Source organism: Oncorhynchus mykiss, chromosome 15 (genome assembly GCF_057628025.1).
Source record: "Oncorhynchus mykiss isolate SJ-2025 chromosome 15, ASM5762802v1, whole genome shotgun sequence".
In the NCBI taxonomy this organism is placed as follows: domain Eukaryota; kingdom Metazoa; phylum Chordata; class Actinopteri; order Salmoniformes; family Salmonidae; genus Oncorhynchus; species Oncorhynchus mykiss.
In genome coordinates, this window is record NC_143036.1 from 51,697,283 (window position 1) to 51,711,905 (window position 14,623).

Sequence of the window (14,623 nt, forward strand, 5' to 3'; positions counted from 1 at the left end):
GTCAGACAACTAGCTAACAGGAACGTTACAACATCGTATAAGCTAACGTTAGTAAACGAACCAACTCGCTATAGTATTAACTGGTATACGACTTCTTGCCGTTCCTCAAGTTATATTGTTAACGTAGTTGCTTACTGGACCCTGGCAATCTGTGTGAAATGTTAACGAACTTACCATCTATGAACTAATGTTTCCCTCTACAGTAACGTTGTGGTTCATTTTCAGAATGAGAGAATTGGGTGAAAATGAGGCGTCAAGACTTACATTCACATTAACCAGGTTTTATTTTACACACAGAGACACACTGATAACACACTGATAATGTAGATCATAGTCTTTGTTGTTTAATTAGTTAAAACCTGCCTTCCCCCTATTGTGGATACTTTAGAATGTTTCACCTTTTTGGGCCCTCACCAGTTTGCATCCCTGAATTACTCCAAAAAATATCTGAATTGGGCTGTCTAAACACAGCCATAGAAACCTGGACATGCTCCAACTGAAATGTTCCCTCCTGTCAGCATTGATGTTGAATTACATTAAATACAACTTTTTGGTTATCTCCCATTCCCTGTAGGTTTGTTGAACATGAGTGGAAATGAAACTCCAGCACACTGGTAACACTAGATGTGATTATAACTTCTCCTGGTGTATTGAACCTGCCTGTGGGTGCGGTGGAGATATTCCTGGGAGGTCTACTGAACAGGTTGAGTTAGAGTTAGACCAAAACACACATGGGATTGTGCCTACCATTGTCACTGTGCCTCTTGTGGGAATATACAGTATGGTTGTTACTGAGCCAGGATTCCTGGCTGTTTTGTCACTGTGCCTATGTCAATGATAGTTCAGCAACAATCATTTAAACATTATTGCCAGCCATTTTCTCTGTCCTCCAGGATCCCTGGAATTTAACGAGACTGCCCCTGCTTGGCTTGGGAGTGGGACCCTGTGTGCTCAGACAACGGCATCACCTACACCACCCCCTGCCTCGCAGTCTGCTGCAGCTTTACAGGATACGGAACGAACACCGTATTATTAATAATGTCCTGAGTGTACAAAACATTCACAGGGATGCTGGCCCATGTTGACTCCAATGCTTCCCACAGTTGTGTCAAGTTGGCTGTGTCTTTTGAGTGGTGCACATTCTTAATACAGACTGGAAACTGTTGAGCATAAAAAATCAGCAGCTTTGCAGTCAGTTCTTGACACAAATTGGTGCCCCTGGCACCTACTACCATGCCCTGTTGAAAGGCACGTAAATATTTTATCTTTCTTATTCACCCTCTGAATGGCACGCATACACAATCCATGTCTCAATTGTCTCAAGCCTTACAATATTTATTTTTTAAACTATCTCTATCTACACTGATTTAACTAGTGATGTCTATAAGGGATTATAGCTTTCATCTGGATTCACCTGGTCGTCATGGAAAGAGCAGGTGTTCTTAATGTTTTATACACTCAGTGTTACTCATTCGCACTGACATAAGTTACTTTCAACCATTAACGTGGGCCTTATCTGATTGGCAAAGTATTATTTTTGATGTATGGAAATTTTTGTACACAATTCCTATGTAGAGAAGGGTCTCTCTGGTAGTTCAATATGACAATATGACACTCTTGTAAAATAGATGTTTAATCTCAATGTGACTCCCTGTTTAAATAAAGGTTCAATACAAAAACATCAACACAAACACAGGATATGGGGTACGCATGGTATCACATCATTACATACTAGGCCCTTCTGCACCTGCATTCCAGCACCTTTCCAGCATCTGGTATTGACTCAACATGTTTGAGGTGGGGGATCAAGAAATGTTGTGAAAGAGGTGGCCGTTGAATGTATGATTCTGATATGTACAGGTAAGTTCATTGTGTGTGTGTGGGGGGGAGCGCGCCAATGAGTCCATGCATAGTCTATAGTGGGTTTGAATATGAATGAGCAGCAGTGTTGTGATGTGTCCTATCCTGTCGTTGCAGAGTGATCTTCCTTGCCCTCATCACATGTATCGGTGGCTCCTCCTACTTTTTCATCATCGCAGTCATTACAGTTTAGGAGTGATTGGGACACCCCCACAGGACAGCCCCCACACTCATTGCTAGAGATCGAATTTCAGACTCTCCCCAAAACAACTGAACCCCCCAACAAACCGAAAAAGATTTAAGGTGCACACCCCTAAAGAGGTAGCCAGAACAGGATAACTCCCTTCAAGCTCACAAAGACACAGTGGAGGAGGAACTATCCGACACCCAGGGAGAGAGAACGAGTGACCTCAGTCGAACACAGACAGTAGGGAGAGGTGGGAGAGGAGGAGGTTACCCCAGATGCCATTCTTCCTGCTCATGTGAGCAAGTAAAGAGATGACAAGCCTTCTGATCAGGCCAACTGGCAGGCTGAGGGAGAGGTCATAGTGATTCACACCCACAGAGAGAAAGACAACCCACACAACCTCTTGGCTGAGATGAACCACACAGTGGTAGGGGCAGAGGGCTTTCAGGGCTAGCCAGTCAAACAGCCTGCTCTGATCTTCAAGTCAGTTGTATTTAAATTCATGTTCATTAAAGATTTTTATTCAAGATTTGAAAAGTCCCATTTACTTAATGATATCTTTTCACTGTCTGCAACCCTCAAGAACCAGGGTGAGTCTGGGTCACCCTTTTCCTGGGCAAACACAACTTGCATATTGTCATAGATTAGGTCAAAATGTTCATCTTTTAACCTTGTTGAATGAAACAATGCATTTTTTGTAGTGCACAAGAGTTGCGCTTTTTCTATGATGATTAAAGGTTTTGGTTGCACCTCAACTCAACGTTGGTTGAGCTCCCTCCGTTTTTTGTTGTTGTCAAATACTACTTTTTATTTTACATGTAGTAAGTAAATGATTAAAAGCATTAAAATTGGGATGTTTCCCACTTATTTACACAACCTACTCCACACTTGCAAAGTGAAAGTTTATAGAAATGTTCTGAAATTAAGTAGTAAACAGGAAAAGCAGAATTGAATCCAATTATTATAATGTGAATAATTTAATGGTCTATGGTTCAATCCCATTTTTGAAGGTCTGATGAATAACTAATATTGTTCCTCCTCTTCCTTGTGACAGGCGCAGCAGCACACTGCCCTCCAAAGCCTGAAAAAAAATCGCCGGACTTTCCCTTTGCATGCAGCTCTGCATGGAACATCCAGTGTCACATCCTTGGTGACGTGTGGGGTGACATCTGGGATGACCACAGCAACATCCTCTGGAAAGGGAGAAAAGAGGGACAGAATGTAAACAAATGCAAACCGTAGGTTCTAAACACTGGCCAGTTGAAAGGTTCTACTAAGATGTCATGACAAACGGCACCTGTCAGTGTTACTCACCTGCTTGGATGTCAGTTGGCAGAGTGGCGAAGACGGCCATCTTGAGAGTCCTTTCTTCAGGTGTGACATCCACAACCTCCAAGAGGGAAGAGATGGGCTCTGCCTCCCTATTAGGGGTGATGTCCACAACATTTAGGTGGAAAGAAGCCGGATCTGCCTCTTTGTTACGGGTGATGTTCACAACATTCAGGTGGAAAGATGCCGGATCTGCCTCTCTGTTAAGGGTGATGTTCACAACCTCAAGGTGGGAAGAAGCTGGATCTTGCTGTGTCTTTGGGCCGATGTCCGCAACTTCCAGGTGTGAATTAGCTGGGTCTGCCTCTGTGTTAGGGGTGATTTCCACAACCTTCAAGTGGGAACAAGCTCTGTCTGCCTCTGTTTTAGGGCCGATGTCCGCAACTTCCAGATGGGAACTGTCCGGGTCTGCCTCTGTCTTACGTGTTATGTCCACAACCACCAGGTTGGAAGATGCCGTGTCTGCCTGTGTGTTATGGGTGATGTCCACAACCTCAAGGTGGGAAGAAGCAGAGTCTGCCTGTGTGTTATGGGTGATGTCCACAACCTCAAGGTGGGAAGAAGCAGAGTCTGCCTCTATGTTAGTGGTGATGTCCACAACCTCCAGGTGGGAAGACGCCTGGTCTGCCTCTATGCTAGAGGTGATGTCCACAACCTCCAAGTGGGAAGACGCCTGGTCTGCCTCTATGTTAGCGGTGATGTCCACAACCTCCAGGTGGGCTGAATCCTGGTCTGCCTCTGTGTTAGCGTTGATATTCACAACCTCCATGTCGGAAGAAGCCGGGTCTGCCTCTGTGTTAGGAGTGACAACAACAATCCTGATGAGCTCTACTACTACAAGTCACCGAGATGTCATCACAACAGGCATCTGTCAGAGTGCTCTCTATCATTGCTACTCACCTGCTAGGATGTCTGGAGGTGTGGTGGAGATGGCCGTGGCGACGACAGGGAGGACTGGTAAGGTGGCTGCAGGGGGCTGGAAGCAGCTCTGTACCTCGTCAGCCACAAAGGCACAGACAGATCTGACATAAAATGGGCTCTGGAGGTCATCCGTGGAGAAGGACTGACTGATTCTCCCGAGGATTGACCAGACAGATTCAAAAGCCGCAGTGCGGGAGAAAGGGATTTGAGGATAAGGGGCCTTTAACATGCTGGAGAGCTTCTCCACTACGGCCGCCACCATGCCCACGGCCATCCCGCTTATTAGGATTGGGTGCCCTGAATGGCCTTCCTTTGGCTGAAGCCACAGGGCCAGGAGGAGCCTGGGCACCACCTCCACAACCACCTGGGATGGGCTGAGCAGGTTGCTACGGGGCTCATTGGACAGCTCGCCCATAATGCTCCTTACAGCTCTTTCCACAATGCTGTGGACCTTAGGGTCGCTGAAATCAACAAAAAGGAGAAGACAAAGCTAAACGATGCGCAATGTGCTCACAGAGAACACTGTCTTAGTCTGTTTCTGCATAGTTACAGATGTGTAGATAAATGGATCAAGTCATATGCAGGGCAGTACATGGAACTCACATGTCAGCTGGCGAGGTGGAGTGCAAGGAGCGGCGGAGCTTGCAGACAGCCTCGTGCTCTATGTCTATCATTTTTAGGCAAGTGTTGACTTCCCAGGTCTGCCGTAGGAAACAGGAAGTCCGATTAGTGAAATTTCACAACATATCTATTCTGCTGTACTAACTAGTTGTTGAAATGCTAGTAAAGAGCTCACTGACTTGTAATATGTGTCTAACTCTCATTGTCTTACCAGCCGAGCGAGGTCATTCCCCTCCTCCAGGGTTTCCTTCCACACCCTTCAAATAAAACACAGAGCAATTCAACTTTCCTGGCGTCCGATTTTTCTGTTGTTTATTTTACCCACACCTCTTGGAGTGCTGCTGGTGGCAGGGAATGGCAGTGAAGGTGAGTGATGACGTGGTACTCACCTCTCCCTAAGGGATTTTTTGCCCTGAGACACCAGCCAGCCGCTCATGTGCTCCGTGGTGACATGGTGTGGCACCTGGCCTTGACTCTGGAGCAGCAGATAGTGGACCATGAGCTTCTTCTGCAAGATGAGGTAAGGTGTGAGACCATATCATGTGCATTCTGAAGGGCCTCTCACAACATTTCACAAGTGTTCATGCATCACAATTTGCGAGTGTTATTAAGAACTCTTATGACCATCTTCTCTAAACTGTCTTGAAATACAACTCTCTTTCTGTTGTTTATGTTTTTTGGGGGATGAATCTTACCTGTTTATTGTAATATGTTTCCTCCCAGCAGGCCTGCAGAGTCTGGAAATAAAGGCTGCTTCTGCAGAATTGCTTTGAAGAGAATGACAATAATGATGCTTTGTTATGCACATTGTGCACAGGCTTTTACAGTATGCTAAAATGAATATCTCCAAAGATTACCTTTGTGGGACCATAAGTGAACTCCGGAATGCACCAAATTATATCCATGGTAAAATGGTGTAGAAACGCAGCGCTATAGATATACGGGATGCTCTAGAGATAACAGGGATACGTTAAAGTCGCGAATGATCAATTACTGTGGAGTCGTCCAATATGCTGCACTTAGAGTTGAGTTGTAGGCAATGTTTGGCACGAAATAGAATGTTTACATTCTATTGCTATGGAGAAATGGAATGTGTAGAACCTTTTATAAATGGGTATGCTTCTATGTCTTTATGTCTTGAAAGATTAAGCTCTTTATTTAGTCATAATGTGTATATATGAGGATTGGAACCTGTGTCGATTCATGACGGGAGTATCCAGCTGCATGTTGCTTAGACCTACTTATCCAACCTTGGTTTACAAGTGAAATTAATTGTTTATATATGCCTATACAAATCTATTAACCGTAACTATTTAAAGCAATGATTGTCAATTGAAAATGTGGTTGTTGGGTTATCCTGTTGTGTCAGTCCTCAAGCACGTTATTCCAATATTTCCGAGCTCTGAATTGAGATAAGGTACACTTGCAACGCTAATTGGTTAAAAATAAGAGTAGGAATGACACTAAACGTATGACTTGGATTATATGCATAATAGTGTAGTAAATAATATCGCTCAGCGGGGGAACTTTTGGTGTGGGGGAAGTCTCCGTTATGTCTCCATGGCGCGTAAAGACCATCACTTCGTTGTCTTGTTGGTAATATACAAATGCATGACAGTCCGCATTGTAATAGTCTAACAGTTGTTTTTCATTTTGTTTCTCACATTAAACAGACATTTGAGAACGGAATTGCTTACAGTTGTACGTATGATGCACAGACACACTAAAGCTGTACAGTGTAGTTTGATAAATCAGTTTAAATTATTTGCAAATGGATTCCCTATTATTTACAAATCGAAAGATGTAACATTTTAAATGAATGTGGCAGAACAGTTTAGCATAGAATTCCTGTGGGAGTCTTTTCCTTCAGTCTTTTTGCCTCCTAGGCCTCGTTTCTCATTAGATGGGATTTCCCCAGTGCCAACTTCACATGAGATGGCCGCTGTCTACTGTCATGTGGTGCTGAATGACAGATTTCGCTTTACCGATTTCGCTGTTGTCCATGGTGCTGAAATATCCAAGTATTTCAGCACCAAGTATCTTGCTAGTTGGATCGAATTCTCCGCGTTAGCTAGCCAGAGAAATGTTGAACAACATTATCCAACTTAGCTGATCAAATAATTGAGTTTATGGTGTGAGAATTAGCTGGGTAATGAAGTCAGACAACTAGCTAACAGGAACGTTACAACATCGTATAAGCTAACGTTGGTAAACGAACCAACTCGCTATAGTATTAACTGGTATACGACTTCTTGCCGTTCCTCAAGTTATATTGTTAACGTAGTTGCTTACTGGACCCTGGCAATCTGTGTGAAATGTTAACGAACTTACCATCTATGAACTAATGTTTCCCTCTACAGTAACGTTGTGGTTCATTTTCAGAATGAGAGAATTGGGTGAAAATGAGGCGTCAAGACTTACATTCACATTAACCAGGTTTTATTTTACACACAGAGACACACTGATAACACACTGATAATGTAGATCATAGTCTTTGTTGTTTAATTAGTTAAAACCTGCCTTCCCCCTATTGTGGATACTTTAGAATGTTTCACCTTTTTGGGCCCTCACCAGTTTGCATCCCTGAATTACTCAAAAAAATATCTGAATTGGGCTGTCTAAACACAGCCATAGAAACCTGGACATGCTCCAACTGAAATGTTCCCTCCTGTCAGCATTGATGTTGAATTACATTAAATACAACTTTTTGGTTCTCTCCCATTCCCTGTAGGTTTGTTGAACATGAGTGGAAATGAAACTCCAGCACACTGGTAACACTAGATGTGATTATAACTTCTCCTGGTGTATTGAATCTGCCTGTGGGTGCGGTGGGGATATTCCTGGGAGGTCTACTGATGAAGTATGAGGTTGGCGTTGTTTCTGGATCCCAGCTGTCTTTCGTCTCCTCCTTCATGGCCTACCTCCTCCTACATCTGTAGTGTGACAATGTTACTACAACGGGTAAATATGACATCTGATTGGTTGGTGGGTTGATAAAAACAAAAGTCTTGATCAGTGGAATATGAATGAGCAGCAGTGTCCTTGTGTGACAGGTTAAAGGAAATATCCATAGCCTGTTATACATTAAAAGGTATTAATAAGTTCATAGTATGTGAGGATCTTAAAACATCTAAGTTTAAAAAGATGCATTCAGTATTAGTTGATAGAGATTGATAACATTCATATAATTGTGTTAAAGTTAAAAATCCGTCAAGCGTACAATGGGTACGAATTGTGAGTAATGTGTAAACGTTATATTGATTACTTTATTTTGTGGCGCCTAAAATTGTTAATATGTGATCTACGAAATGCTCTTAATCTATGAGCCTGAGATCGATTGCTCTGGTCTCCACCCATATTCCTGGGGAACTCGCGGTCTTTTCTCATTGAACTAAAAATTGAATTGAGAAAACAACATCGTATCACTATCGTGATTATTTCTCCCCTGTTTTCAGGTACTTTATTGATGATAAAATTGTTTAAAAATGTTTAAATGTTATAACTCGCTAACATGTCAAGAGTGTTTAAGGTGTGTCTTAGTAACATCTTGAGGAAGTTAGAGTTAAGTTTGCAGAGAGTAATATTAGCCCTGCTCGGTTGTAGCAGAGAATAGCATCGTACTGAGAGTAGCTGCCATTTTATTTAGATTGTGAATGAACATGTGCGTTGTTAATAAGATATTTTGCTGTGTTATTTGTATAATGGATTTTCTGTTGTTTTGGAATGTGTTACTTTTGTGAAATGATTGAACTAAAAGTTGAATTGAGAAAACAACACGTAACATTTTTGGAGGCTCCGCTGAGATTGCTGCTCAGATGTCCAGTTTCCACATCCTGGTGGCTGAATTCCGAGCCAGCTAAATCTCCACATAACAACTCAGGCAGGCTGCAGTGAGGAAAGTGTTGCTGTTCGAGGGAAGCTGGAAGTTAGTGGTTAAGTACGTGTCAACTGAGGCCATTGATCGACCATCAGAGACAGTAAGGACCATCTAATTCAAAGTCAACTCCTGCACAGTAAAAGTTCCTCCTGTTCTGTCAACATGACAAGCGCCTTGGAAGAACTACAGGAAGAGGTAGTAGGAGAATTGCACACCCTGACTAAAGACAAATTACTAGAGATATGTGATTTCCTTGAAATATCAGGCGAACAGAGAAGAGATGTTCAAAACAAATCCCGCATATCATTGATGACTCACATTATGATGTTCTTTGAAAGAGAGGAAGTTGCAGAGTTAGAAGATGGCGGCATGTCGGAATTGTTGCTACTTAAAGACAAAATGACAGAGATGATCAGTGGCATAGATAACAAAACAGGGCAAATTGACCATGATATTGAACCAGCCGGAACACATCACAGGATAGAGGAACTGAGAACTGTAACCCCACAACAAGGGGTGGGAACTGAGCAGATTACTGCAGCCAAAGCCAGTGATTCTCTGCGTCAGCCCCAACCCCATGCTAATCTTCAGGGGAGCGTGCCGCTCTCACCAAATGCACAGCCCAGCTCATACTGGCGCAAAGAGTTTAAAATTTCTGGTCAGATAGGTGAACCGGGCCAGAAAGAAAAACAGATTTTTTCCAGCCTTGCCCATCAGATTGAAAATGGACTTAACAGAGGCTATCCTGAGGTAGAAATAGTAGACGCAGTAGTCAGGGCTATTTCTCCAGGCTCACAGCTAGGCAGCTACTTGGAAGGTAAACCCCAGCTAACTCTTCCCACACTTAGATGTATCCTGCGTTCCCACTTCCAAGAGAAGAGTGCAACAGAGCTTTATAAACAGCTAGCTTCAGAAGCACAGCATAGCAAGGAGACCCCTCAAAGCTTCCTGATGCGTGTTTTAGATTTGAGGCAAAAAGTACTGTTTGCATCCCAGGAGTCAGAATCAGGGCTTAAGTATGACCCTGCTCTAGTCCAGAGCATGTGTGGGAGTGGAGTGGAGATGTGGGAGTGGAGAACATGGGAGTGGAGAAAATTTTCAAGCTGGATGTAAAATCCGGGGAGCAAGACCATCAAGGGAGGCCTCTTTAAATGGAAACGGGTTACCGCTGAGGGACGAGTGTTAACCGTAGCTACCAAAAAGTCCCAGAAATGTGCAAATTGTGCCAGAGAAGATTCATTTGAGAACCTGAAACAATGTTCATCATGTAAAGAGACACTGTACTGTTCCAAAGTATGTCAAAACCAACATTGGACTAAACATAAGGAAAAATGCACTCACCTGAAAATTGACTCTACCAGTGAAAGTTTTTCCTGCACAGAGGAAAATGCCCACTCCTTACTATCCCTAGCTCAAGGTTGCCACCCCCGTAAGGTTACTTCGCTAGTCGGCCGACAGTGCCTTATTGAGTGTCAACTGAATCGCCACCACCTCCAAGCTCTATGGGACACAGGATCTCAGGTATCGGTCATTGATGAACGATGGAAAGAGGAATCTCTCCCAAACGCAAGGCTGAGAGATGTTTCAGAAATCTTGGACTCACCTGATGATCTAAGGTTGACTGCAGCAAATGGGACTGAAATGCCGTACCTGGGATGGATTGAAACAACTTTTCGGCTAGCCTCTGAAACTGACCAAACAAAGGAACTGATCATCCCGGTGCTGGTAATGATGTCACCTATCTCATCCCATCATAGGTTTCAATGTTATCGAGCACATCCTGACAATGACCGAAAAGACTAAACGATACAGTACAGTAAAAACAGCTTTCCCAAGCCTCAAAAGAAACAAGGTGAGAGCTTTTATACAGGCTGTTAGCGCAGAACAGACAGATGAATACGCAGTGAAAACCAAGAAAGAGAAGGTTGCTGTACCAAAACACAGTAGCATTCAGATTGAGTGCCGTGTAGCTTCCCAGCCTTTCAAAGATGACATGACAATGCTTTTCCAGACAGATCTGAACCCGCAGTGGCCAGATGACCTTGAGTTCTTTGACACACTAGTCAGAGTCAGGAAAGGTGTTTTTCCAGTTATCCTGCTTGATGTCTCTAACCCCACTGACCACGACATTGCCCTGCTAGGACGCACAATAATCGGTACAGTACAAACCATTATGACTGTGTTACCTGCCCAAGTCTTTGAAAAAACTGTCACCCCAGCCACAGTGAATCACACCAGCGTTCGAACCCCATGTACTGCTACTGAACAGTGGGATCCACCAGTAGGTTTAACTCACCTAACCGAAGAGCAGAGAGAGGTTGTTAGGCAAATGCTTAGAGAAGAGTGTCACTCCTTCTCCAGATCAGACAATGACATTGGCTGCATTGAACGATTGAAAATGACTATTTCTCTAAAGGACTCTGAACCAGTAAAGCGCACATACATGTCAGTGCCCAGGCCACTGTATCAGGAGATGAAGGGTTACATTTATGACCTCATAGTCCAGGGCTGGGTTAGGAAGTCAAACTCTTCATATTCTTCACTTGTCGTGTGCGTTCGTAAGAAGGACGGGACCCTCCGGTTGTGTATAGATTACAGAGATCTGAACAGAAAGACACATCCCGACCGCCAGCCCAAGACATCATGGACAGTTTAGGTGGTAATTCATGGTTCTCCCTCTTAGATCAGGGAAAAGCGTATCACCAGGCATTCATCTCTGAAGAAAGCAGACCACTGACAGCATTTGTGACACCTTGGGGACTCTGTGAGTGGATACGTATGCCATTTGGCCTCATGAACGCTCCTGCAGCTTTTCAGCGGTGTATGGAGGAGTGTTTGGAAGGGCTCCGGGATAACATCTGCATTCCTTATCTGGACGACACGCTAGTTTTCAGTAAAACATTCGACAGCCATGTGAATGATGTGCGAAAAGTTTTGCAGCGTCTCAGAGAGTATGGCATTAAACTCAAACAAAGTAAGTGTGATCTCTTTAAACCCCAGGTCCGTTATTTGGGCAGAATAGTGTCTGCAGAGGGCAGCCGACTTGACCCAGCCGATTTTGAAGCAGTAAGAGCATTGAAAGAAATCAGACCAGAGACTGTAGGCCAGCTCAGAAAGATGCTTGGTTTACTCACTTACTACAGACAGTACATCAAATACTTTTCTAGGAGTGCCAGCTGCCTGTATGACCTCCTGAAAGCAGATTCAGAGAAAATACCTGACCACCCACGGAAAACAAAAACAAAGAAAGTAAGCCATGTGGTGCCCTCAAACAAGCCAATCCTGTGGACTGACCAGCATCAACAGGCACTGGAACAGCTGATTGTTTGCTTCACCCACCAGTTTTAGATTTCCCTGATTTCACTCAGCCATTTGTTGTACACACTGATGCGTCACACCAAGGCTTGGGAGCAGTTCTTTATCAAAAGCAAGATGGGAAGCTTAGGGTCATTGCTTATGGCTCTCGAACCTTGACAGCAGCGGAGAAGAACTATCACTACCACTCGAGCAAGCTAGAATTTCTAGCTCTAAAATGGGCAATTACTGATAAGTTCCATGATTATTTGTACTATGCTCCAACCTTCACTGTATACAGCGGTAATAACCCGCTCTGCTACATTCTGTCTACTGCAAAACTGAACGCAACCACTTCCAGGTGGGTTGCAGACTTGGCTGATTTCCACTTTACAATAAAGTACAGGCCAGGCAGAGAGAACGGTGATGCAGATGCTTTGTCAAGGATACCACTGGATGTAGAGTCACTGATGAGAGAATGTTCTGAGGAGCTTCCACCAGACACCATTGCCGCCACGATACAAGCAGTTGAGGTACAGAAAGAGGCTGTTGTACCTTGGTCACTTTCAGCTGCATCTATGTCAGTATCAGCTGAAGGTGAGACAACCACTGCAACAACCAGCTCGATCCCAAAAGATGGGATAAGAGAAGCACAAGAATCTGATCCGGTCATTCGTCCTGTGCTCAATTTCAAACTGTCTGGTTCCAAACCGCCAGTTAAAGAGCAAAAGAAATTCAGTCCCAAGACAAAATGCCTATTCAGAGAATGAGACAAATTGACAATAGACAGTGATGGCATTCTGTACAGAATCACTACAGCCCGCAAGCAGTTAGTTCTACCAGAGCAGTACAAAGGTAAAGTGATGGAAGAGTTGCACAATAACATGGGACACCAAGGTACTGACCGCACTGTATCACTAGTACGTGACCGCTTCTTCTGGCCATATATGCAATCTGACATCGAGCACTATGTGACTAAAACTTGTAGCTGTGTCAAGCAGAAAAAGCCAGCCCATGAAACAAGAGCTCCTCTGACAAACATTGTGACAACACAGCCATTTGAACTGGTATGTATAGACTTCCTTCATCTCGACAGATGCAAAGGGGGATATGAGTACATCCTCGTGATTGTTGATCATTTTACACGTTTCACTCAAGCCTACGCCACCACATCAAAGTCAGGTAAAACTGCTGCAAATCTCATCTTCAATGACTTTGCCCTGAAGTTTGGGTTCCCGTCCCGCATCCACCATGACCAAGGGGGAGAATTTGAAAATCAGTTGTTCCATCAGTTAAAGAAACTCAGTGGCATGGCGGGGTCCAGAACAACACCCTATCACCCGATGGGAAACGGTCAAGTGGAACACATGAGCAGAACATTGTTGCAAATGTTAAAGACACAAAAGTCAAATTGGAAGGAGTCTCTGAACAAACTGGTTCATGCCTATAACTGAAGCCGTTGCGAAGAAAACAACACCGTATCGCTCTCGTGATTATTTCTCCCCTGTTTTCAGGGGCGTAACACTTGCAGAGTGATCTTCCTTGCCCTCATCACATATCTCGGTGGCTCCTCCTACTTTTTAATAATCGCAGTCATTACACTTTAGGAGGGAGGGGGACAGCCCCCACACTCATTGCTAAAGATCGAACTTCACTCTCCCCAAAACAAACTGAAAGAGATTTAAGGTGCACACCCCTAAAGAGGTAGCCAGAACAGGATATCTCCCTCCAAGCTCACAAAGACACAGGAGGAGGAACTATCCAACACCCAGGGAGAGCGAGCGAGTGACCTCAGTCAAACACAGACAGAAAGAAGAGGCGTTAGATAGAGGAGGTTACCCCAGATACAATTCCTCCTGCTCATGTGAGCAAGGAAAGAGATGACAAGCCTTCTGATCAGGCCAACGGGCAGGCTGAGGGAGAGGTCATGGTGATTCACACCCACAGAGAAAGACAACCCACACAAACTCTTGGCTGAGATGAACCACACAGAGGTAGAGGCAGAGGGCCTTCAGGGCTAGCCAGTCAGCCTGCCTGCTCTGATCCTCAAGTCAGTTGTATTTAAATTCATGTTCATTAAAGATTTTTATTCAAGATTTGAAAAGTCCCATTTACTTAATGATATCTTTTCACTGTCTGCAACCCTCAAGAACCAGGGTGAGTCTGGGTCACCCTTTTCCTGGGCAAACACAACTTGCATATTGTCATAGATTAGGTCAAAATGTTCATCTTTTAACCTTGTTGAATGAAACAATGCATTTTTTGTAGTGCACAAGAGTTGCGCTTTTTCTATGATGATTAAAGGTTTTGGTTGCACCTCAACTCAACGTTGGTTGAGCTCCCTCCGTTTTTTGTTGTTGTCAAACACTACTTTTTTTGTTTTGTTTACATGTAGTAAGTAAATTCTTAAAAGCATTAAAATTGGGATGTTTCCCACTTATTTACACAACCTACTCCACACTTGCAAAGTGAAAGTTTATAGAAATGTTCTGAAATTAAGTAGTAAACAGGAAAAGCAGAATTGAATCCAATTA

The 14,623-nt window shown here is 43.7% G+C and overlaps 1 protein-coding gene across 1 annotated transcript; it reads right to left on the bottom strand.

Annotated features, from left to right (window-relative positions):
• Window positions 1–3,008: 3,008 nt before the first annotated feature.
• Window positions 3,009–5,196, bottom strand: LOC149978095 (uncharacterized). The gene has a single exon (XM_090200276.1). The coding sequence runs from the start codon at window positions 4,143–4,145 to the stop codon at window positions 3,354–3,356; it is 792 nt and encodes a 263-aa protein (XP_090056402.1). The 5' UTR covers window positions 4,146–5,196; the 3' UTR covers window positions 3,009–3,353.
• Between the last annotated feature and the right edge of the window lie 9,427 nt (window positions 5,197–14,623).

Bases quoted from the DNA above. Each gene is read 5' to 3' on its own strand.
- LOC149978095 (XM_090200276.1), bottom strand. From the start codon at position 4,145: ATGGAGGTTGTGAATATCAACGCTAACACAGAGGCAGACCAGGATTCA.